At 39.7% G+C, this 23,448-nt stretch overlaps 1 protein-coding gene across 5 annotated transcripts in view; it reads left to right on the top strand.

Annotated features, from left to right (window-relative positions):
- The first annotated feature begins 12,029 nt into the window (after positions 1-12,029).
- DMXL1 (Dmx like 1) overlaps positions 12,030-23,448 on the top strand; it is a 76,808-nt gene continuing 65,389 nt past the window's right edge. For 2 of the 5 annotated variants that reach the window (XM_027881467.1, XM_027881485.1), the window contains exons 1-2: positions 12,035-12,169; positions 20,353-20,478. In XM_027881467.1, the coding sequence (XP_027737268.1) occupies positions 12,083-12,169; positions 20,353-20,478 (213 nt within the window). In that variant the 5' untranslated portion in view covers positions 12,035-12,082. Of the gene's footprint in view, positions 12,170-20,352; positions 20,479-23,448 lie in introns of those variants that run through there. The other 3 variants (XM_027881513.1, XM_027881476.1, XM_027881494.1) reach the window with 3 other exon arrangements.

The following is a 23,448-nucleotide window of genomic DNA, read 5'->3' as shown; positions in this document are numbered from 1 at the left end:
CCACAGAATATGAGAACTGCTGTGAGATAATAGTTAAAGATAGCTCAATGATTTTCCACTGAGAACAGTAAGAAAAATCATCATTCACTTCAGTGAAGAGTGGGAAATGGGCTGGAAGGAATATATCTCAGGCATGCTCAAGGCCAGCTAAGGTGACATCCACACAAAAAGAAAAACAAAAGCGCATAAGCAACAGCAGTGTGTTGCTGAAAGAAAAACCACTTATCAGCAAAACGATGCAAATACTGCAATTAGTGTGGCTTGTGGCTGCACAGTATTACCCAAAGTTGTGCATTTCAGAATCTTATGTAGTTTGAGGTGCATCTGACACTGATTTTGCTTTGTGCATCTGTGTGATCACGTGCAGCAAAGAGGAAACAGATGAAAAGTTGTAGTGTGTCAAATCTGAGTGCCGTTCTCAGGTGCAAATTTAATAAAACAGCCACTAGATCAAAAAGCGTGTGTTGATATGAACAAAGGTGACAAATTCATTGGTAGCTTTCAAAGGGTTTATCCTCAGATTACCTTGATTTGCACACAGTTTGTTTACTACAGTGCAACAGAAATTTTTTTGGTGTGAGGTGTACACTGCAAAGTCAGAGAGATGTATGAGTACATGATATACTAGGGACATGTATTTACACAACTTTCAGGTGCTCACCATGTGCATTAGACACCTCTGTGCAGAGGTAGAGAAGTGTAGGCAGCTTTTAATGGAGAGCAGCTAACTATAAAATAATCTGGTGTGTACAGTCCACAAACAACCAGATTGGTCCCATGCCCATGGCAAACTTGTAAGGAGATTGAAAGCAGCAACAAAACAAGCTGCATATAAAGCTGAACAGACACGACAGGCAGGTTTATGCTGCTGCCTGCTGCTACAGTGAGGCCTGTCAGCAAACCATGAGAAGAAAAGTTTATAAAAACTTATACCCTAATAATGGCACTTATGAATAAATGTAGTGTCCCAGCCATGCTAGGCCACATATTTCACTTAACAGTGGTAAAGGAAAAGAAAAGACACACTTCTCTCTTTACTCAGTTAATTTAGTCCTGTCCAGTCTTGTGAGCAGCTCCTGGGGAGATAATTGCCAGATATTTGCAATAGATGGGCAAACAAATACCACCTTCAGAGGACAATAGTGAGCTTCTCATCCCATGCCATTGGTGGATTCCCAGGCATATTGCCTTGTAGGTTATTGACCAGTATTTATTTACTTCAATATCTGTCAACTTCAACTCTAAGTCAGATGTCACTTATCTGATTTACATGAAAGAGAATTATGTTCTTATTTTGTGTATATTTAATATCTATGAAAGGGTTTGGAAAATTTCCAGACACAACTCTCCATTTCTGTCACTTGTAAATAAAACGCACACTTGACCAAAATTAGATCATGTCTTAAGAAGGAATGAAATTGTTTGTAGATATTTTTCTCATTAGATGTCTCCAAAAGTGATAAAACTAACAGCTGATACTTTTACTGAACAATTTCCACTGTGCTATAATTTCCATCCTCCTTCCTGTCATCAGACCAGTGGACAATATACAATTTGTGTAGCAAGTCTACTCACTTTTTCTTCTTTTATAAAGCTTTAAACTTCATTCAATTATTTTATTTAATATAATATTATGCAAAGTGGCCTTATAACAATTACTATTTGCCAAACATAAATTTTTTTTGTTGTTCTCTATGTGATATACCTTCATTAAAAAGAATGAAGTGATAGCATTTAAGTCTTAAGTATTATTGGAGTCCCATAAATTAAAAGCTTTCAGAATTAATACAAGTTTAGTGTTAACATGGAAGTCACAGAATATGAAATCCGAACCCACCATTTTTTTCCCAAGAAATATCTATGTATTTTTTGCTAAAATGGGTACATTGCTTTGTTAAAGAGTTCTTGAGGGTTCTAAATTCTTGGGCTTGAGCCCTTCCTTTGCTTACAGTTTTTTAAGTTATTGGTGATGACAATTTTAAAACTGTGCAAGCAGTACTGAAACCAAGATATAATACTTCATTGGAACTTTACTGAGGTACTTTTATTTTTATGCATTTCAATCACTCAGTGGAAAATCACAATTATCACAGTAGATTTTATCTGTGGTGATAAAATCATCACAAATTGATGATTTCAGTGGTTTTGATATATGGTTTTGTATTTTCTGTTGCTTATTACAGAGTACATTAAAATAATGAAATACTGATTTGTCAAATAGTCATTTGGTGTTAATGCAAAAATCATAGTGCTACATCTCGGAAAAAAATCCTTTTTATATTAGAGAGTACTTCTTATGTAATGTGAAAACAATTTGAACTCAGATCTGTAAAAATCTTGTAACCCAAAGCAGGATATGCTGTTGTCTGAATCATCCAGCAATGACATAATCAAGCATTCATATATCTTCATATTTCATGTAATCATTCTTGATTGCTATGCATTCTGAAAACATGCCAAGTAGCATGCATTAGTGATAATTCGTAGTCTCTTTCTCTCACACAAAAACACATATGAATGTACACATCTCTATACACAGACTCCCTGTCCCAGTTTAAATGGGACAAGGATCTTTTGCTGAGGATGGATTAGGAGGAAAAGACCCAAACTTCTTTTTCTAAGCAATTATAAATCCGAAATTAAGAGGCTCTGATTGAAGGAAAACAAATTATGGAAAAGGGAAAACAAAAAAATAACAGCCCTTTATTAAAAGGTATGTGTGTATTAACAGGAACACGAAAAAAAACCAAGTAAAACAACCAAGCAATACTCCTATACCCACCAATAATCCCCTTCAAGAACAAAACCGATAAACTGGCAAAAGGAAAATTTAAATAGTTCAATTTTTAGCACCCTTTGGTGCAGTTCCAGCCACAGTCAGCAGGGGCACCGTCGGGTCACTGGAGATGCAAAATTTGTAATGTCCTGTACCATTCACCAGGTGGCGCTGTTGGGTTACTGAAGGTGCAGAACTTGTAGTGTCCTATAGTAGTCACCAGGTGGCGCTGTTGGATCACTGGAGGAGTAGAACTTGTAATGTCCAGTGCCCGTCACCAGGCGGCGCTGTGAGATCCTTGGCTGCCGCCAGGTGGAGGGCGGGGGGGAAGAAGGGGAAGGAAAAACAACAGCAATAAAACAGAAAGTTCTCCCAATGGAAGAAAACTCACGAACTTCAGCTGATTAGGGTCCATTGTAAGCAGGGCCTGCAGCCAGCAACAGCTCAACCGAGAGCAGCAGCAAAAACTCCCCTCCAACAGGAAAGAGACAAAGAAACCCCCAGCAGTGTCTGCAGCCCGCAGCCGCTCCCCTCCGGGCCGAGAGACTGAGCTGACACCCCGCCCCACCTCCTTCCAGCCACACACCAGCCCACCCCCGCCCCCTTTTGTTGTTGTCAAGGAGACTGATCTCTTGGCCATTACTGAACCCGGCCGATTCTTTTGTTTCACCTGATGGCCCATCACACAGAGCACACACACAGGAGGGAAGGGAAAGAAAAATTCCTTGCTGAAATCAGAACTATGACACTCCCAGAGAAAGAAACAGGGCTGTTCAACATTTTCATGGAACTCAAGAGCAGGAAAAAATTTCATAGATTGAACTGCCAGTTTTAGGCTTTTGAGTGCTCATTATTCACTGAGTTATTTATTTATTTAATTATTTTCCTCTCTACACTAGTATATTTAAACACAGAATCTAATTATATCTGATTACTATCAATTTTATTTCTCTATCCTCCTGGGGCAAGATTGTGTCTTTCTATTTTTATTCAGAAAGAATATAGAGTAAGGTGTAAATGCAAACATAGAATACCTATCATGCTTCTCTTTTGCCTTGTGACTGTACCTGTTTCTTTGCAAAGTTCCTCAGAAAAAATAGAGATACTTTGTTATATGTTAGTTTAAGAATTTAGACAACTCAGTTCCAATTAAAAGTTGATAAATTTATTAAGCAAGCGATAATAAAGCAAACAGCGCTGGGTGGTCTGGGGGGCCAGTGCCCCGCCCGAGACACACAAACCTTGTTTGAAAACTGGGCTTTTTGTACCCTCTCGATATCAGTTGTTGAATATTCATCCATTGTCCGTTTGTTGCCTTAAAAGGCAACTTTCCTGCTTCGGAGGTGGATGTTACCCCCTGGTTGGTTGTCACTTTATCTCCCCTGGGCTTGTTCAGGGGGGGTCTTGCATCATCCTCACGCTGCAAGTCCTTTCTCTGTATCCACATGGCACAGAGAAATGTATTTTTATTTATAATTTGTTCCCTGTTCCCGGCTGCAAAAGATTCCCTGGTGTTAGGTCCAGACAGGACCCTTCACCTTACAGACTCCACGGTACGCCTAGAAGTTAGTAAATATACAGAAATAGTTTTTTTGTTAGTACCCCCTTTTTATTTTAATTTGCTTGGAATAAAAACCGGTGCCTTCACTTATCACATACTTGATGTGGAGTTCGAAGAAAAGTTAGTTGTAGAAGTGGGTATTGATTAAAGCTCTCTAAGTGTATTTACCAGTGCCACTGAACCACAATGCAATGGAAACTCAGTAGTTAACATACAGAATAAGCCACTGGAAATGCAGAAGAGCAATTTATTTCTCTTCCTCCAAAATGTGTTTAAGGGCACCATCTGTACAATACAGCTGACAGTCTATTCCAACTTGTTACATGTGATCTAATTGTACTTGTGGAATAAAGCTTTGCACAGCTGTTTTTCATTTGCCGTGTTGGCATTTTAATATCTATATGGTTCAAGCAGATTTTGTGTTTTTAAATCATTACTGAAAACCTACCAGAATAAACTGGTTACAAGGATGTATGCCTAACATGGGAGAAACCAGGCTTGCCTGGATCTCGGTCTACATTTACAAAGTGATTTAGTGTATCAAAGCTTCTTGATGGCTGTTTTTATTTAATTTGGTTCCTCTCAGGTGTATGCTTCTGGTACAACAGGATCCCTTTTGTTCACAAGTGCAGGGAAAAAAAAGCCTATTAGTTGCTTCATGGCATTAGAACAACACTGTGGAAAAAGCACGTTCTAGGTTTTATACACGCCCTACCTCACATAGTATTTCCCCATTGCTCAATCAAGTCCTATAGGGCTATTGCAATACAAGCAATAAACAGTAATAACCAAGACATTGTAGCACTTTGGGGTGTTGAACATCCTTAACTTTCATTAGAAACAGGTTGAATATGACCAGATTAAGGCCTAAATGCTTTAAAAAGCTCCTGGTACCATTCAGTTCTCAGACAGGGATTACAACTACTGCAGGCAGTAGCAAAGTGGTAAATATTGACTCAGCATTAAATAAAATCACTCCATTGAGGTGGAGTGTATAATATGTGGTGGAGGAAGAGTCACGAGAAAGCAATATTGCTCTTGGGCAGATTAAACAGTGTACACCACAAACCCACATGCTATTTCAGGAAAGTCACAGTCTTCATAAAACACAGTGACACTTTACACACTTAACAATCTTTAAACAAGGAAATAGCATGCCCTTTTTTTTTTAAATCTTAATTGTCAAAGCTCGTTTTCTTGAGTAGTAAAACAGACGGTACTAATGAACAATCCACCACCCTTTATTATGTCTTAAAATGTGCATGTGTAAATTTTAGTTCCTGTCAACTATTATGCTAAAAAAATCTTACTCTTTGTTGTTTATAACATGGAGGGTGTTTCAATATCATTCTCTCCTATAAAAACACAAGCACTCTATTACCATATAAAGAAATCAGATGTCATATGGGTGATCAAGTGATGAGAAAGACAGCTATTGTAATAGTTTTTTTCAAGCCCTTTAAGTATGATTTGTTCCTCTCAAAATCATTAACCGCAATGCTATTTTCTACTCAGCATATAGGAGTCAACTGCAAAACTACTACCAAGCTGAAATGTTAGTGTTTCATTTGTCTCAGCACCTTTATTAAATTTTATGCTTCTACAGAGCTATGAAGGTGCTGTTGAATGGTGCAAGGAATGTGTAGTAACAGAGGTGAACCTGCCTTTGTTTGGTTCTTCTTGCTTTCTCTCCCCTACTTTGGACAATAAAAACAATACAAAGAAGGTAATATTAATATTCAAAAAGCAAGTATGCCTAGCTGTTCAGACATCCTGCATTTGTATGTAGGAACGAATGATCTCTGTTAACAAATATAGCAAGCGGAAATAGAAATAACTTGTGAGCTGCATACCATTAAAAATGCTGGCAAAAGAGCAAAAAGTGGCTACCTCACAAAGTACCTGTGAGTTACGAGGTGGTGTATGCATTTGAGGGGAAATTGTTTGTTCCACTGCAACTGGAGAGAAAAATGGGTTTCATGTTTTTCTCTGCCAATACGAGAATGACCATCTGCTTAAGGCTGTGTATATGTATGGGGAACAACCAATCCTCTGTCAAAAGCTCAGTCATCCTCCTACGAGGTTAATACCTAACCGTAAAGAACCTTAAAGAGGTAAAAGGTTGAAATAATAGCATAAAATGACTTCATTTTTCAGGCTAGCCCTTGAGCATCCTAAGGCATTTTAAAGGTCTAAATATAAATGTCTGCATGCAATAGACTTGTGGAGATATGCTGATACTGAATTTGGAAACATATATATTCAAGCACTTGATATAAACATGAAAGGAACACTAAAATGGTTCTGTTACACCTCAGGTAAGTTCCTTACAGACACATATAAAAGATACCACCCTTAAACACGGTATGGAAAACATGTGCCATGTGAAACACCACAGAAAGTTCAAAACATATAATAGAATATTCTTCCTTAGAATAGACGGATAAAATGAATATTCATTATATGAGTGTGGAGTGTCCATATTTATTTACATATAATTTAAGATTTCACAATAAACTAAAAAAAATATAATATTTATTATTATACTCAATTTGAAATTGGCAGTAAATAAAAAAAAAAAGAATAGACTTACTGAATAATTAAGTTTTTACATAAACAGGATGAACGCATTCTGGTAGATAGTACTTCAGAATGCCTATTTCAATAGTCTCTCATGTGAATTTCAAGTAACAAACCATACACAAGCAGCCTAATCAGAGCTCAGTGCCAGCAGGTCAGTGGTCAGCAGAACTTCTCCAAGGCCAGATGGAGAAGTCTCCCAGCACAAATAACTGACCAACTAAATGGCATCTGTGTTTGGGTGGAGAAAGCCTCAGTCATTTCCAGGATACCAACTATTGCACTGTGGCACAAAAAGTACCCTGTGCACATGAGACTGATGACATTTGAAAACTGAGTGATGTGTCTGGGAATTGTCACTGTTTAACATTTGCAGCAGGAAGGGACTCCTTCATGCCATACAAGATCACTCTCGGCTATGTACCACAGAGTCTAGCAGTGGATATTTTGCACAGCAGCTCCCAGAGCCCTGCTCTGGTGCACCTCCATGTCCTGGCAGCAGTCTGCTGAGAAGCAATGGAGAGACACACCAGGGCCACCCCACCACCCTCACTCAAGAGATGAAATTCAGCTCAGCATCCTCAGCTGTCAGGGATTGCAGAGTATTTTATAAATACACAGGGAAGGAGTGGACAGTTAATGTGTTATCAAGCAGTGTTTTCATGATTTTTTTTAAAAAGGAGCTTTAATCTCAGTCTGTGAAATGAATGCATAATCCTGAATATGAATGGAAATTTTAAAAGCCTGTTAATTGTTAACTGTTAATTTGCAAACCTGAAGGATCTAATAATGGTTGACTTTTACCTTGGAAACAACTACTGATGATACTCTGAGCTGGAACAGAAGTATCAGCAAAAGCCAAAAACCCCCAAATTTAATAAATGAAAACATCTTTACGAATATCTTATAAAAAAGGATACCAGTTAGTACATATATCTTCCTCACCAAGTAAAAGGTTACATCAGATCCCTGAAGTGAAAGGGGATATACTACACTGTACAGAAGATGTGACAGCAACACTAGCTGTTACAGAATGTCTTTCACCAAATGAAAACAGTAAAAAACCAAAAACAAAACCAAAAAAACCCACAACCAAACAAATACCACTCTATCCTTCAGGCTACAGATGAAAAACACGAGTTAGTGAAGATATGAATAAAGCAAGCTTTTTGCAAAGAAAGGTTTCACAAAGTGGTCAGCTGCTGAGAACCTCACTACTAAATGTCAATGTTTACGTATTTATGAATTTCACATTTTCCCAAGATGCCATGCTGTGTTTTGACTCGTTTTACTCAGTTAAAAGTCATAGAAGCTCAAGAAGAGAATCAAGTACTTCTTCAAGTGATTTCCAGTGTAAGAACTGAGGGAGAACTCCAGATCTTGAGGAAATCAATAACAGGCTTTTTATTCTTGACCTCACTAAGGTCTGACTTTGCTTTGGTTATTCAGAAACCAAAGAAACCCCCGCAGAAAGGTCAAAGACAACAAAGACAAGGTCAAAGAGTATATGAGGTGGGACAGTTATTCTTGGCTGCAGTGCACTGTTTTTTTTAAGGAAAAAAAAAGGTTATATATATATATATATATATATATATATATATATATATATACATATATAAAGGTATGCTGCCTTCCTGTAGCTCATTATTAAGAAATAAGGGAAAAGGACAACATTTTCTAATAGTGTAGATAAACTCTAAACATGCCACTTAAAATGCCAGCTTCTGTCAAAGCTGCCTGTATATCACTGACATAAGCAACCTCGCTGCTGTTAATGAATGACTCACAGATGTTTATTGCACAGAAAGAACAGAAAGCATGCCATTGTAATTCTGAAAGTGAGATAATTTACATATATATGTCAATTTTCTACTGAATTACACTGAAGAATATTGTTAATATGGATTTGCTTTGCAAATGTGCAATTTTGAATTTAGAAGAGACTTGTGGGAGTATGATTTAAAATTGTCATTTCAACTTTCCTCAGATACTGTTAGGGAAATACAAGCAGGATTTATTAATGAAAAGTGTGTATGCATATACTTGGCATTGCTCTATGAAGCATTCAAAGGCCTCAGTATTATTGAAAAACTAATGCTTTGCTCAATAATCAAAAGGCAATAAATTGTTTACTTCCAAGCCCTTCTGTGCATGCACAAATGCTGAAATTCTGTCAGGCTTTCAGAACAGCCACAGCCACTCTCTGTTAAAATACTGGATAGTGATAGTCTTTTCTATGTTTTGCTCTTCTGATACCGAGAATATTTTGTATTGCCTTTAGTATGTATTGCCTTTAAAAAAGACAAAGGCAAGTGCTGTGTGAGCACGCTCAGGAGTTGTTAATGGCAAGAGTCATCAGTTTGAGAGAAGAGCTGCATCTCCTGGAAGATCAAAGAAAGAAGATCTACTGAGGTTAGGGAAAAAAACAATGAAAAGGAGCTTGTGATAGTATTTTGTAGTCCTGTAGGTAAATTCAATGCCTATTCCATTTTTTAGGTGCTCCTGTGTGAAAGGAGAAACAAAGGTCCTTTTGAAAGAAAAAAACCTTTACTGAGAAGGTGAGAAAATACGCAAAATTAACAAAAAACACAGAAAACACTTTTGTAGTTATTATTAGCTTGATGGGCGTTTTTCATTTTACCTTCCAGAAACTGTCAAGTTTTCAAATTCTGAGCAAAAACAACCTCTGCGTTTTTTCTCAACATGATGAGGTACAAATACACTTTCAGCTTTATTGAATAATGTAAAGTTTTTCTTTTCAAATGCCAGTATCCAACAGTGCATTCACTTTGACATTAAAATATAATATACAGTAAATAATTTGTCTGCAGCTGAATTCACAGATGTTGCAGAAGAAGAGATAAAGGGCATCAAACCGAAGAAGAGGTGCCCAAGTCCAACAGGTGGGGGCTGTCCTTGCCATTCCCCAGGCTGAGAAGAAGGAGAGGCCCAGCAGCAGTGTCAGGAATAAGCAGTGAGGTGAGGTGCGAGATCTCCTGCACTACAGTGCACTGCTGACAGCAGATGTGGGAAGGCAAAGGTAGTGCCTCATTCCTGTGGGGAAGGGAGCCAGGATATGGATGTATGTGCCTGATAGGTCATTACGTGGCATCTCACTCTATCCACAGAGGAGAGAACAAAAGATAATGTCTTTTCTGTTATGAAGTAAGCCAAACATATTAATCTGAGTAGTCACAAAGACTAAATCCACTTAAGAAGGAAATGAGAAGTTCTGTATTTTCTTAGCATATCAGTGTTAGGGTGTGCCAGTTGTCAACACACTGTCATACTGTGTTGTACTTAGATATAGATTAAAAAGCAGTTATCAACTGCAGAGTAAATTTTTTCTTTTCATTATTTTAGTTGGTATCCTGAGGATCCCTTTTTTCATGAATTCCTCATCTTCCTCATACAGAGGGCTGGGATCGCTATGTCCTGTTAACCTACTCTCTCGTCATATTGCAAATCCTATGTGCTTTACACCTGTGGATTGAATAAGGCTTGAAAAAACAATCTAGTTCTGCAGCACCTCTGACCTCTTCTATCCAGTGTGTTCCAGATCAGTCATGGTGAGAAGAAGTCCCAGCTGGCTGCAGCCAAAGTCACAGCAGTTCACAGTCTGAGCCCAGAAGTAGCTGCTTGTGCTGAAAATGGCAAATAAAGGCCTCTTACTGCTTCAGTCACAATTTATTTTGTTGCCTAGAACCCAATGAACAGAATTTCCATTAACTAACTTAAAAATCCACTAAAGTTGTTTTTTGAGATTCTGCAGCTGGCAGAAGAATAAAATCACTTATCAGTGATCAGAACTCCTAGCAACGGTAAGATATATATATTGATAGAATAATTTGATAAGCTTTTTTATCCTTTGCCAAACAAAAGTGATTATGGTGATAGCAGTTTATAACTACCATGAGAAAACCATAGGTTTTTGAAGGAACATTGATATGCATAGAGTACCAAACTTGGTGGATTTTTCTCATATCAGGAGATTTTAAAAAATATAGGAAATCTTTCTTTTATTTGCATGAATTATTGCAGCACATTGTGCTATAGTGAGATGATTTTCATTTTGCTTTTCAAAGGATGCAAGGCTTATATTTACTAAAATGACCTGTAAGACACAGAGTCCAAAATGCTATGAGATTGACCTTGCTTCCACAGAGACTAGAAAAGTAACAAAAGGAAAAAAGGCATTGCCATGTACAGATACATAGTATCGCCTCATAAGTAGCACGGGATGTAAAGTTATGCCTCACACTGAGGAATTATTTTAATTATGTATAATTTCTTGAAACAGCTGGTAGGCAGAAAGAGCCTGTGGGATGTGGGAGCTGTAATTTACAAAGGAAAACACTAGTGACGCCGAAGTCCCTAAGAGAAATTTATGGAGTCTTAAAAACTAGTTACAGTGGAAAAAATATTACAAAGTGCTTTCAGTGTAGGAGAAAGAATGGCCATACTGTCTCACAATGGGGAGACGCTTTCAGACCATTCGGTGGTGAAGCGCTACTGAAATGGTGAGGCGGATGTGAAGAGTCTCCTGCCATCCCATCACGGAGGTCGGTCTACTTGATGCTCTCTGGCCCGACTTGACCTTTCCTCGTCTCGATGAGCCAAACCGGCCTCCACCAACCCCGCTCTAGAGCTGCACGTAAAGCCGCGCCCGTCCTACACTGCTCCCTTTCCCTCTCATTTTATGAGGCCGGCGAAAAGCCCGGTTGCTGACAGGTGATTTGATGTTGAAGCGAAAAGGTCTCGTTTCCCGAGCCTCGGGGGGCCAAGTGTCCCGTCGCCACGGGCTTCCCCTCGTCCCTGCCCCGGGGAAGCTGCGGCTGAGCCCCGGCGCGGGGGCTGCAGGGGCTGCGCTCGGGGTCACCGCTGCGGGTGAGTCCGCTCCCTCACCCACCCTCTGGCTCTGCCGCGTCGGTCCCCTTGCAGGGCCGCGGCCGCAGCGCTTTCCACGGCTGTTTTGACAGGAACGTCAAGTTATTTTAGCAGGAAAGTCAAGCTCTCCCCGCGCGCACAGAACCCTCGGCCCGCCCCAGGCACCGTGGCCCGGCCGGGCATGCGCGGCCCCCGCCCCGCCCCCGGGACGCACCGCCTCCGCCGCCGCCGGGCGCGGGGGGACGAGCGGCGGTGCCCGAGCGGCCGCGCCCTCCGCCATGAACCTGCACCAGGTGCTGACGGGCGCCGTGAACCCCGGCGACAGCTGCTTCTCCGTGGGCAGCCTGCGCGACCAGCCCTTCACGGTGAGCGCTCCCCCCGCCGCGGCCGCGGCGCCTCCGCGGGGCCCGCGCTCACCGGCGCCCAAAGCGGCTGCGTCAGGCGCGGGGCCGCGGCTGGCCCGGGGCGCGGGGAGAGCCCGGGGGGCGCGTCCGCCGGCGGGGGCACCGCCCGAGGCACTCGCGGGGCGCGGCCCGGCGGCGGCGGAGACCCCCAGGACTTGCCCGTGGGGGCAGCCCCGGCGCGGCGGTGCCAACCTGGTGCCGGGCACGGCGCGGAGCCCGCGGGGCAGGAGGGCACGTGTGGATCGCAGGGGCTTTAGGGACGCGCCGGTGCGGTGGTGGCTCCGATAAAAGGTTACATAAACGGCGGCCGGGACGTGCGGCTCCCGGTGCAGGGGAGTTTCGGCGCTGGCGTGCGGTCAGGGTAGGGGGTTGAAGTCTTCACTGCGCATAGTTGGGGACGGTGTTGGAATACCCTGCAGCGGTGGTAAGATTTTCAAAGCATATTTGGTCTCCCTATCGATGTTTGTGCTTAGAGTGGAAAGAGAAAACTTGCAGTACATGGTAAAGGCCAAATGCTTTATTACTGTGTGTTTTCTTCCCTTTCACTTTTGTTTTGTAAACAGACTTATGTTGTTGTGTTCTTCTTCCTTCCCTCTGTTGGCCCGAAGAGCAATGAAAAAAGATGCAGGGAACTTTCTCAGGGCACCACGTTTTGAGTGCTTTTCACCATACCTTTTATGGCAGCCCCCACCTTTAGCAGGGTGTGTTTTTAGTTTGATAGGAGAGTGATAGTCAGAAGTCCAAGAAATAAGAAACTTATGGTTTTCTGTCCCGTCCAGAACGTGCAGTTCAATTCATCTGGCTACTTGTGGCTTCGCTCGCAGGCGGCGGGGCGAGGAGCTGCCTTCCCGGGGTTAGGCTGACAGTGCAGAGTTCCTCTACAGCATTGTCCGGTGATGTGCTTGCTTTCAAAAAAGTGGATCCTATAGATAAGTTCATGTTGCAAGGTTTCTTTAACTACAGCAGTTGGGACTTGGTATGCCAACTGTGCCAAGCTTTCTGGTTTTACATATCCAGAAATTTCATCAAAAACCCATCAAAGATGGTGGGACACTGTTTCATAAGACGCAAGGAGGTCTGCTTTACAGTGAAATGCTAGTAAGCTTTCAAAGTATGTTCTCATAAGTTTCCCGTTTTGGTTTCATTCTTTTTTGAGGGAAATAATTCGAGTTATTACTGTTACTGAACTCACTTTCTACCTGCTGCAGCCCAACTTAGCAAAAGTGTTGGAGTTACCCAATGGTTAAGAAGAGTAGGAATCTCTTCTTGAGGAGAAAGGCATAATTGGGAAGTGCAGTTCTCAGTATCTGTGGTTTTTTTTTTTTTACAAGAACTATTTTCACATAAGTATAGTAACAGTATTTATTAATGTGTTTCCTATAGGCTCATTCATCTTCCTTTGTTTGTCCTTTTTCCGAGAAGGTTATTAATGGATTTCTTTTCCTTAGATTTAAAACTGCTAACAGAAATAAACTGGAGTGCTTCAGGGCTGTTTTTGTTATTCTTGTTACTCATTCTGTACTGCCGTTTTAAGTTAATGAGAGTTCTGAGAAGGATTAAGTGAAAGGTACTGAAACTAATTTCTGCATTTTTGGAAAGAAATGATGTACTAAACCTTTGAAGAATCCAAGAAAAAAAAAATTGACAGTTGTTTTTCCATGTCTGATATTATGATATAGGTATTAATTAGTATAAATACTATTGAATTACATTTTAGAAACAGAAGAAAATCCAAACACTTCTGACTTCTGTGCTTCATGTTAAGCTTCTGTGCTTCCAGTTTTCATGGCCAAGAACTCTTGAGAGCTGATATTTCAGGGTTATGTATAGGTGGGGCAAATTATCTTTGTCCAACAGGAGAACTTGATCTGTAATATTTTGATTTTTTGATTTAATATACACTATGCTTCAGAATGTTTTATGATGCGCAGCACTGAATATTTGAAGTGAAATACTTAAGATTTTACAGCTTTAGGCTAAAAATACCAAATTCTTCTCTTGAACTCTGAAAAGCTGGAAGTAAAACTAGTTAAAAAAATGCCTTCACCCACTGAATTGTATGCATCTTTTTGTATATGTGCAGTTGTTTTAAGAAAGAGCTTGAGGTTTTTGTTCTAGTGGTGTATTTGTTCTAATGGTTTACTTGTTTGTTGTTCTGACCTTGAGTTTTTAGGATGTGAAGTGTAAAGTGGAGCATGACCTTCCTTGGAGAGAACATTTGTTAAAGAGTCTTTAGCCCATCTTTTATTTATATATAGAAAAAGACTCATAATCATTAAGTTATCTTAAGAAGCATGCATGTTGTTTATCTGTAGAGAGTAGGCGGTGGTAACACATGACACTAACTGAATGAGACCTTGACCCTCAGATGTGAGAATTTAACTTTTTATTCTTTATATCCTCTTCCTGAAATTGAAATTGTTTTATTTTCCATGTAGTTGTCCATGGTGGAAGACATGCTGCTTAGTTTATTTGTTTCAGATCTGAAATATTTGTATAAAAGTTTAAAAAGTTCGTGTAGTTCATCACATAGGATTCTTCTGAACTAGTTATTACTGAAGTTGTATTTAAATTATTGTTAACGAGCACTGATACCACTTTTGTGATTCGTTGGCTTTGTGCATTTTTACTTATTAATTTCTGTTTCTGTAATATTTTTCTGTTTTTTGTTTGTTTGTTTGTTTTTTGTTGTTGTTGGTTGGTTTTTTGTTTGTTTTTTTGTGGTTTTTTTTCCAAGTTGCAGAAAATGGGGGGAAAAAATCACTATGAGCAATAGCAGCTTTACAAGTACAAGTCTTAAGACTGGTAACGAAAGTCATGAAAGAGCGGTTGTTTGTAGGGGTAAAAATCTGTGAAAGAAGGATTAATTACATGGATTATTTTAATGGGACCAAAATACTTTCTTGACACGTTTCCTTTCTGTGTGAGATTAAATTAATTCTGGACTTGAGACTTGCTCTGCAAGATTGTTAAAACTATGAACTTAACATTTAAAGTTGAAAAGCACTTGAAAATTTCGAGGGGGCGGGCAGGGGCATTGATAGCTTCATCAAGACCATGTCAGGATAGCTTGGTCAAGACTGAGTTTTTTTGAGGTATAAAGACTTCCTGTTTTGCAAACCTTTTTGATAAATAAAAGTAGATTTTGTGACTCAATGAAATTGTTACCTGTGTGTCTAGAAAATACTTAATATTTGTATTTAGAATTTTGCAAATATCTATAGTCCAGAAAATTAACTGAGTGATAGTAAGACTCAGTTAAGGAATTACACTGTTTACACCTGCTTCTTGACTGAGATATAGTCAAGGGAAGGAAACCGTTTTGAGACTTTTTTTTAATAATATTCTAGTTAAGCTGTTCTGGACTTGAAAAATTTATTGTCTTCCTAACTGAATTAATATTTAAAAAAAAGGGAGGGGATAAAATTTCTTTACGCATCTGTTCAAAGTGGAGTTTCAGTTAGACATGATTCTAAGTGCATGGCCAATCAATTTGCTACTTATATATACTGTAATAAAGTATATCATAGCTTAGGAAGTTGGTTTTTTTTTCCCAAACATGGTGAAAGAATAGTTCTTAAAATTTAGTTAAGCATCTTAACAAAAGAATTTATTTATTTATTTTACATAAAATTTAAAATTGAACACTTAGGCTAATGTAAGTTTTGATGCAAAAAAGGGGATGGAGAGAGACCACACCAGAATAGAAAAGAGTAATTCACAGTGGCTATGGGTTTCGATTTTGACCCTTCTGTGCAAAGGAAAAAAATACAGCCATTATTTCGGTATTGCCTCTTCATAGATTTATTTGCCTTTAATTTTTGTCTTGACTTCTGCTGAGTTGTGCATTATATTTGTAATCTGTATGTTCATCCCCCATGTATTTGCATGGGTTGATATATATATATACATATATTGCTTTATAAATATGTATGTGTGCACGCACATACTGCTTCATTCACCCATGGATAATAGCTAGTAATTAGGTGTACTTGTGCCCTTGTGCCCTTCCTGTAAGAGACACAATGTAATGTGTCAGTCCTTATGTAACTGTAGCAGAAACTACAGCAAAAACTTCTTTGTCAGTGCATAGAAGAAATATATCAAGAAGGTTGTGTGTAAGGGAAATAATTGCTTTAGAGATGCTGTGCCATGTAAGAGGTCAAGACCCTTGCTTATTTACTTTCCTTCTGTTGAGAGTTCCCAGTACTAGTTTTGGATTTTGAGTTGTGTATATCAGGCTTTCACTTTAGAAAGAAATCAGAATAGTTCATATAATTGTCCATACTATTGTCTGTTAAAACTCTATGCTTTTAAAGCACTGTTATTTTCACAGTATCTGTTAATCTTCTAAGAAATTATTATTTAGAAATAAGAGCTGACATTGGATTAAAGGAATGGGTAGAATTTGTGTGAAAACCCAATACTGCAATGAAACCCCAATACTGCAATGCAAAATCACGTTGATTTTCACAGGCCTGAAACATCTCTCACTCCCTTATTTCAGGCTTGTTTTGTTATGTCAGCAGTGAGATCCATGGTCATGCAGCTTGAACTGGTTCTATCTTGTTTATTTGTGTAACAGAAGAACAAGGCATTGTTTAATAAACATTCCAAGAACATGATAATATCACATTATCTGCTTGTCTCATTGTGCAAAGACAACTTTCTTGTAAATGTTCTAGGGCATTCTTAAGGTGAAAGGCTTTTATGGTTTGCCAACATCAGATATGGAGGCTCTACTTGTTTCGAAAAGTCATCTGGAGGTTTTAATATTATTACTAGGTTTTAAAATACGTATTTGGGAACTCTTTCCTTGTTCAACTGTATGGCACTTTTTGTGCCCCACCGTGCCACCAGAGGCCAAGTAATGTGCACAAAAGTATGTGTAAAAGAAATTCTTATACTTTAGAATTGCTTCTTACCCCATGCATAATAGAAGACTAGAATTACCTTTTTTTCTCAGTTCCAGAGCTTATAGAAAAACATTAGCTTCTGTCAAAATGAAAATGAGTGACGTGAGCTGTCGTGGATAAGTATTGCTGTAAAAATTAGATGAAGTGACTGGTAGGCAGAATTAATTTTTCTTACCTCAGAGAGACTGTTAGATTATGGAAGTTATTCCTTACGCCTCAGTATAGTCTTCCATTTTATATTAAGTTAAAATGACCCATACAATTCCATAGTGGGGAAAAAAAAAAAAAAAGAGTAAAGTTAGCCCAGCAGTTAATTTTGTGGACTTGGTTTAGAGAAATGTCTTTATGGGATACTACTGCTTAGAAACATCTTTCAAAGCTGCAGTCTGAGATCCAGTGAATGTGTAAGAGGATGTGACGTTCTCTTGTGCAGCCATCTCTGCACAGGTACAGTCTAATAGTTGAGTTGCAGAGGGGACAGCAAAGAACCAAAGCAAGGACACCTTGTAACGAGGGGATACTCAAGCTTCCCTCCTAAACTGTCTGGTCAGTGTGAGATATAATGGGAATGGTGGGCAGCAGTAGGAAAGGGAGCCGTTGCAGGTTTCATTTGCCAGACAACTTAGTAACCTTCTTATTCAGACACCTCTTTTCATTGTAGTATGTAATGTCCTTATCCTCTGCATCCTTTGCCTTTTGTCTTTGAAATTGTGGTTCTCCTGCAGGCAAACATTAACTAAACATCAAAAATAACCTCCAAGTCATCATCCTTCTACTTGGCTGTAGTTATATTTGGAAGCTCTTTGAAAAGACCTTTTATTTTTCTTTCTACCTCTTTGGGAACAAATCAGCTGTACAGGCTTAGGAGCTAGTCAATGATTCTGCGACTTATTGGGCATTGGGAAACCAATGTGACCAAAAATTATCTAATCCCTCTGAATAGACTGATGTCAGAAGTGATTATTTTTTTTTCCCAGAATATACATTTTTTTAGATAATATGGAGAAATACCAGAACATAAGGGTGAATGATTGTATTTTTCTTTCAGAAATAGGATTTTGAAAGGCCACTCCTCTCACCCCCACCTTCTAACAAACTTAAAATAAATTGTTAGAACTGAGAACTACTAGAATGAGAATATATTCCCTGACTTGTCATCAGAAAGTTCATCCCCAATTTGACAAACACACGAATTTGGGTGAGAAATTACTATTAAGAATAAAATAATAGCAATGGTTCAACATAGAAAAAGAGAGGGAGAGCCATAGCTCTTAGCGTGTGTTCACGAAGGGGACATTTTTGGGCAACAGCAAGTCTAGAATACCTCTTGCATACCTCCTTAAGCTACTGTTGTCCATCACAGCCCAATTTAGCAGGAGCTAGCCTGGGTTGCTCCCAGAGGAGACTGAGGGGGGACTTCATTGCAGTCTACAACTTCCTTGTAAGGGGAAGAGGAGGGGCAGGCACTGATCTCTTTGGTGTGGTGACCAGTGACAGTACCCCAAAAAATGGTGGGAAGCTGTGTTGGGGGAGGTGTTGGGTTGGATATTAAGAGCACACTGTTCACCCAGAGGGTGTTTGGGCACTGGAACAGGCTCCCCAGAGAAACGGCCACTAAGCCTGACAGAGTTCAAGAAGTGTTTGGACAACCCTCTCTGGCACATGGTATGACCCTTGGTGAGGTCCTGTGCAGGGCCAGGAACTGGACTTTGATGATTCTTATGTGTCCCTTCCAACTCTGCATATTCTACCACATTGTTTTAAGTCCTTGTTCCTGATACATTGATGAATATACCAATGCCTGAAGACTCCAGTGTATAGTGTTTGAGAGTTACTGTAGCATTCTTTCAGTGCAAAATGCCAAGTGTACTCAGGACTGTTTTTATATGCTAAAACTGATTGAGTTCTTGATCCCCTTAAAATGGTTAGTTTATGAATTTCAGGATTGCTGTTAGTGGTGCGTTACTACAAGACTCAACTGCAATGTAGTGCACCTCAGCTGGGGCAATCACCAGTATCAATAGAGGCTTGGGGGTGAACAGATCAAGAGCAGCCCTGCCGAGAAGGACTTGGGGGTGCTGCTGGAGGAGAAGATGGATATGACCCTGCGATGTTCCCTTGCAGCTGAGAAAGCCAGCTGTGTCCTGGGCTGCATCAAAAGCAGTGTGGCCAGCAGGGCGAGGGAGGTGATTCTACCCCTCTACTCTGCTCTGCTGAGACCCCACTTGGAATACTGGTTTCAGTTCTGGGATGCCCAGTACAGGAAGGACATTGACCTGTTCGAGCAAGTCCAGAGGAGAAACACTGAGATGACTACAGGGATAGAGTCCTCCTCTTCTATGAGGAAAGGCTAAAAGAATTGGAATTGTTCAGCTTCAGAGTGACCTTACTGCAAGTGACCTTCCAGTTCCTGAAGGGAGCCTACAAGAAAGACGGAGAGAGGCTATTTACTAGGACATGTAGTGACAGGATAAGGGGGAATGGCTTCAGACTAAAAGAGAGTAGGTTTAAATTAGATATTAAGAAGAAATTCTTTGCTGTGAGGGTGATGAGGCACTAGAATAGGTTGTCCAGGAGATGGATGCCCATCCCTGGAAGTGTTGAAGACCTTTTTGGGTGGGTCTCTGAATGACCTAGTGTAGTGAAAGGTGTTCCTGCCCATGAAAGGGAGGTTGGAACTAGATGATCTTTAAGGTCTCTTCCAAGCCAAACCATTCTTTGTTTCTCTTCAATGATTGTGGGGGTCTGACGCTGTGTGATTTCAGGTTTGCTTCTGAAGTTAGAAATGGAGAGAATCAGATATGAGAAGTAGAGTAAGTCTATGAAGTTCTTGCGAAGTCAGAAAAAGTAATATATTTCTTACACTGGAGACAGAAACTTTTGAGAGGTTTTTAACTTCCAGGGCTTGAACTTTTTCTTCTAAAAGTTTTCATAACTCCTGTCTTTTTTTTTTTTTTTCCCTTTCTATCTGTAACCCCTGTTTGCTTGTTATACGAGTGTTATGATGTACTTCTAAGCATGGAGAAAGAGGCCTTTGCCACTGCTATGGCTTGATTTTAAACTAGACATCAGTTATCTCTGTAAATACTTCTGTACTTCAGACAGTATTGTGTTTTACATGGAGAGGTTATGTGGACTATTCTGTTTCATACTTCACTGATATGCTTTAAGTAGCTGAAGCTTTATTCTTGTTTGGTTTTTGAACTTATTTATTTATTTTTTTTTTAGGCATATGCATCAGGATGTGATATTGTGGTACTGGGGACTGACTTTGAAAGATTACAGATAATCCCTGGAGCAAAACATGGAAACATTCAAGTGGGATGTGTGGACTGCTCAATGCAACAGGGGAAGGTATGTAGAGCAGTATTTCTGATAGTGTTCTAACAATGTAGTGTTAAGCACCATCTCAGGAGTGTGTAGTCTTGCAAGGCGAGGCAAATACCTTACAGGGAGTAGTAAAATGGCTGATTGCTTTATGTCTTGTAGTAAGCAGCACAATGAATGTGAAATGGATATGAGATTGTAGGAGATAAGTAGGACTGCACCAAAGGCCATAGATGTAGGGCTGCATAGAGGACACGGCAAGAATTGGAAGTTGGACTGAGTTGGAAGCAAAGGTAATTTATTCACTATGGTTTTGCACTAATGGGCATGTCATTGACGTGCTTTGACATGTTAATGGCTGGCAGCAGATGAGTACTTCCACAAAAATCACTTTCAGATCACCCAGAAAAATGACATCTATTCCAAGCAATTTGTAAAGGCTTAACAATGCTATTGGACAGCATTTGCTTTCTTGAATTCTTAGCTTTTCTTTTTCTAATGTAGGTAAACTTCATCAGAAATGTTGTATTTTAGGCAGTATTGGGTTTCAAGTCCATTTAACAGAGCTCTTTCCTAATTTTTCTGTCAAAGTAAAAAAGAGGTAACCAAGTAGTTCTGTCCATTGGGATGTCAGTGGGATTAAGTATTGAGCAATTCAGTAGGAACTGGTCTGAAGTGTCTGGGTAAGTATTTGCTCATATAAGAGGGGTTGTCTGCCTTTTTTATTTCGTTAAGCCTCTCCTGGTGAGGAGATAACGTTTCTTCACATTACTACAAGCCTTATGAGTTCATGGGAGTTTTGATTAGGTGATGGTGTCCATCTTGAGGCAAGACCTTTGATGGAAACTAGTTCATGTTTACTTGTAAAGTCTATGCTAATGAGTCCCCAGCCACTCCCTGTTCCTGCTTTTTGGCGGTTGAGTGATGAACTCTTGCAGTGGTAGTGAAGGAACATAAATGAAAATTAGGAAAATGTTCTCTGTGTCTCTAGTACCTCATAGCCATAAAGTTTGCCTGGTGTTTTCCACTGGCTACTGTTAACTAGAAACTTGGTTTTTGAGTTCAGTGGGCACGTATTAAGAGATGGTGAAATACACATGAAGATCACACATCGCAGTTAATCTTAAAAAATATTTCTATAAATTTGCAAGGTCATCTTGACTGCATGATACGAGTTATTTATGCATTTAAAGGACAAACTGTTATTGAATTGTAAATTAACACATGTGACTATATCAAACTATAAGGCTTACTAAGCTTCAGAATTTTTTTGTTTGTTCAGTAGACCTATGAGGTCATTTGGATTCTGCAAGTCTGTATTGTTTGCTGTCAGCAAACCAGATGTGTTTGCAGAGTGCTGAAGTGCTAAGCACTAATTGGCTAGGAATTTGCTTATTGTCCAGAATGATCAGTGCATTTCCTGTTCACTGTTGTAAGGTTGGAATTTCTTCTTACACCTTCTTCATCAGTACTGATACACAGCTTTCTCTTTGGTGTACTAAACAAAGTGTTGGATAACTGCAGCACTCACAGCCTCCTGTCTTCAGAGGAGAAGTACTCCAGCTCTCTGACTACTTTTGTGTTCATTTTCTGGATCTGCTTCAGCATATCCATTTCTTCCTGGGCTGGGGACACTGGATGTGGTATCCAGGTGGTATCTCACTAAAGCAAAGACTATCACCTGCCTCACTCTACTGGCCACATTCTTTTGATGTAGCCCAGGACGTGATTCACTTTCTGGGCAACAAAGCCATGTTGCTGCCTCATGTACGATTTTTTGTCCACCAGTATCACCCAGTTCATTTCCACATGGATGCTCCCTTAATTTCCTTAGTCTGTGTTGATAGTCTGAGGTGCAGGACCTTGCACTTGGTCTTGTTGAGCTAGATGAGGTTCACGTGGGATCCCTCCTGAAGTCTGTCATGGTCCCTCTGGATGACATCCCTTCCCTTCCTCCAGTGTGTCAACTCCACCACACGGCTTGATGTGGTTGGTCTTCAGACTTGCTGAGGGTACACTCAGTCCCACTGTTCATATCATTAGGAATGACTGTAGTGCCTTACAACTCAGTAACACTTCCTTGCATATCTCATTTCTAATAGCACAAATTGGGACTACTTTGGACCTTTGTTTGGTGTCTGAGTGATTATTATAGTAGTTTGGGAAATTCTTCACAATGTTGTAATTATTCCTTTTGGCAACATCTCAAGTGAGGACTAGGCCGAGTGACTGTATCATTATTGAAGCCTATGTAAAGTTTAAGTGGGTAGCAGTTGCTCTAGACACTGTATATTTAGCATTTTGGAATGCTAAGGTTCATTTGTCTTAAAAACCCACTAAACAATAAATTGGAAAAAGTGTCCGCATTTGCTGTTGGGTGTGGAATGGAGTTATTAGAGAATAAAAGAGTAAGTGAGATAGTTAAAGAGAATAAGGGAAGGCATATACTAGTCTGCGATGGAAAATGCCTGAAGAAACTTTTTCCTTGCAAATGTGACAAAATTATTCTTGGCGTTTTTGGGTCAGGCTGATGTTTGGGTTATTAGTAGGATAGAAATTTATTCAACTATCTCCTCTTTTAATGCAGAGTGTTTCTCTTGAAGCTATGAATCTATGGATTTTAGGATTTGAATCAATCTATACCTCTGTACAGATCATGTACATCTGTATCTAAAGGATCTGTAAATAATGATGCGTATGAAAGTTTAGTACTTTCTTTAAAAGCTCTTTGTGGTTGATATATGACTCTGTTTATTGTTTTCAAAAGAAAACTATGAATACTTTCTAAGTCTGAATTTTACAGAAATAGGAAATTTACTATTACAGTATATCATAACTGTAGATGTTCTTTTAACAGCAAGCACCATTTCAGAATGCAGGATGTCCATTATGCATGACGTAGGCAAACTCCTTAATTTTTGTAAATCTGTATTTCAGGTAGTTTTAGGCAGCATTTCCTTGTGACAACACACGCAGGCTCTCTGCCTGAGGTCTTCA

The sequence above is a fragment of the Empidonax traillii genome, unplaced genomic scaffold, assembly GCF_003031625.1.
Source record: "Empidonax traillii isolate 1590-97213 ecotype Southwest subspecies unplaced genomic scaffold, ASM303162v1 scaffold7:size3022706, whole genome shotgun sequence".
NCBI classification, from domain to species: Eukaryota; Metazoa; Chordata; class Aves; order Passeriformes; family Tyrannidae; genus Empidonax; species Empidonax traillii.
This window is presented reverse-complemented; position numbering and strand designations above follow the sequence as displayed.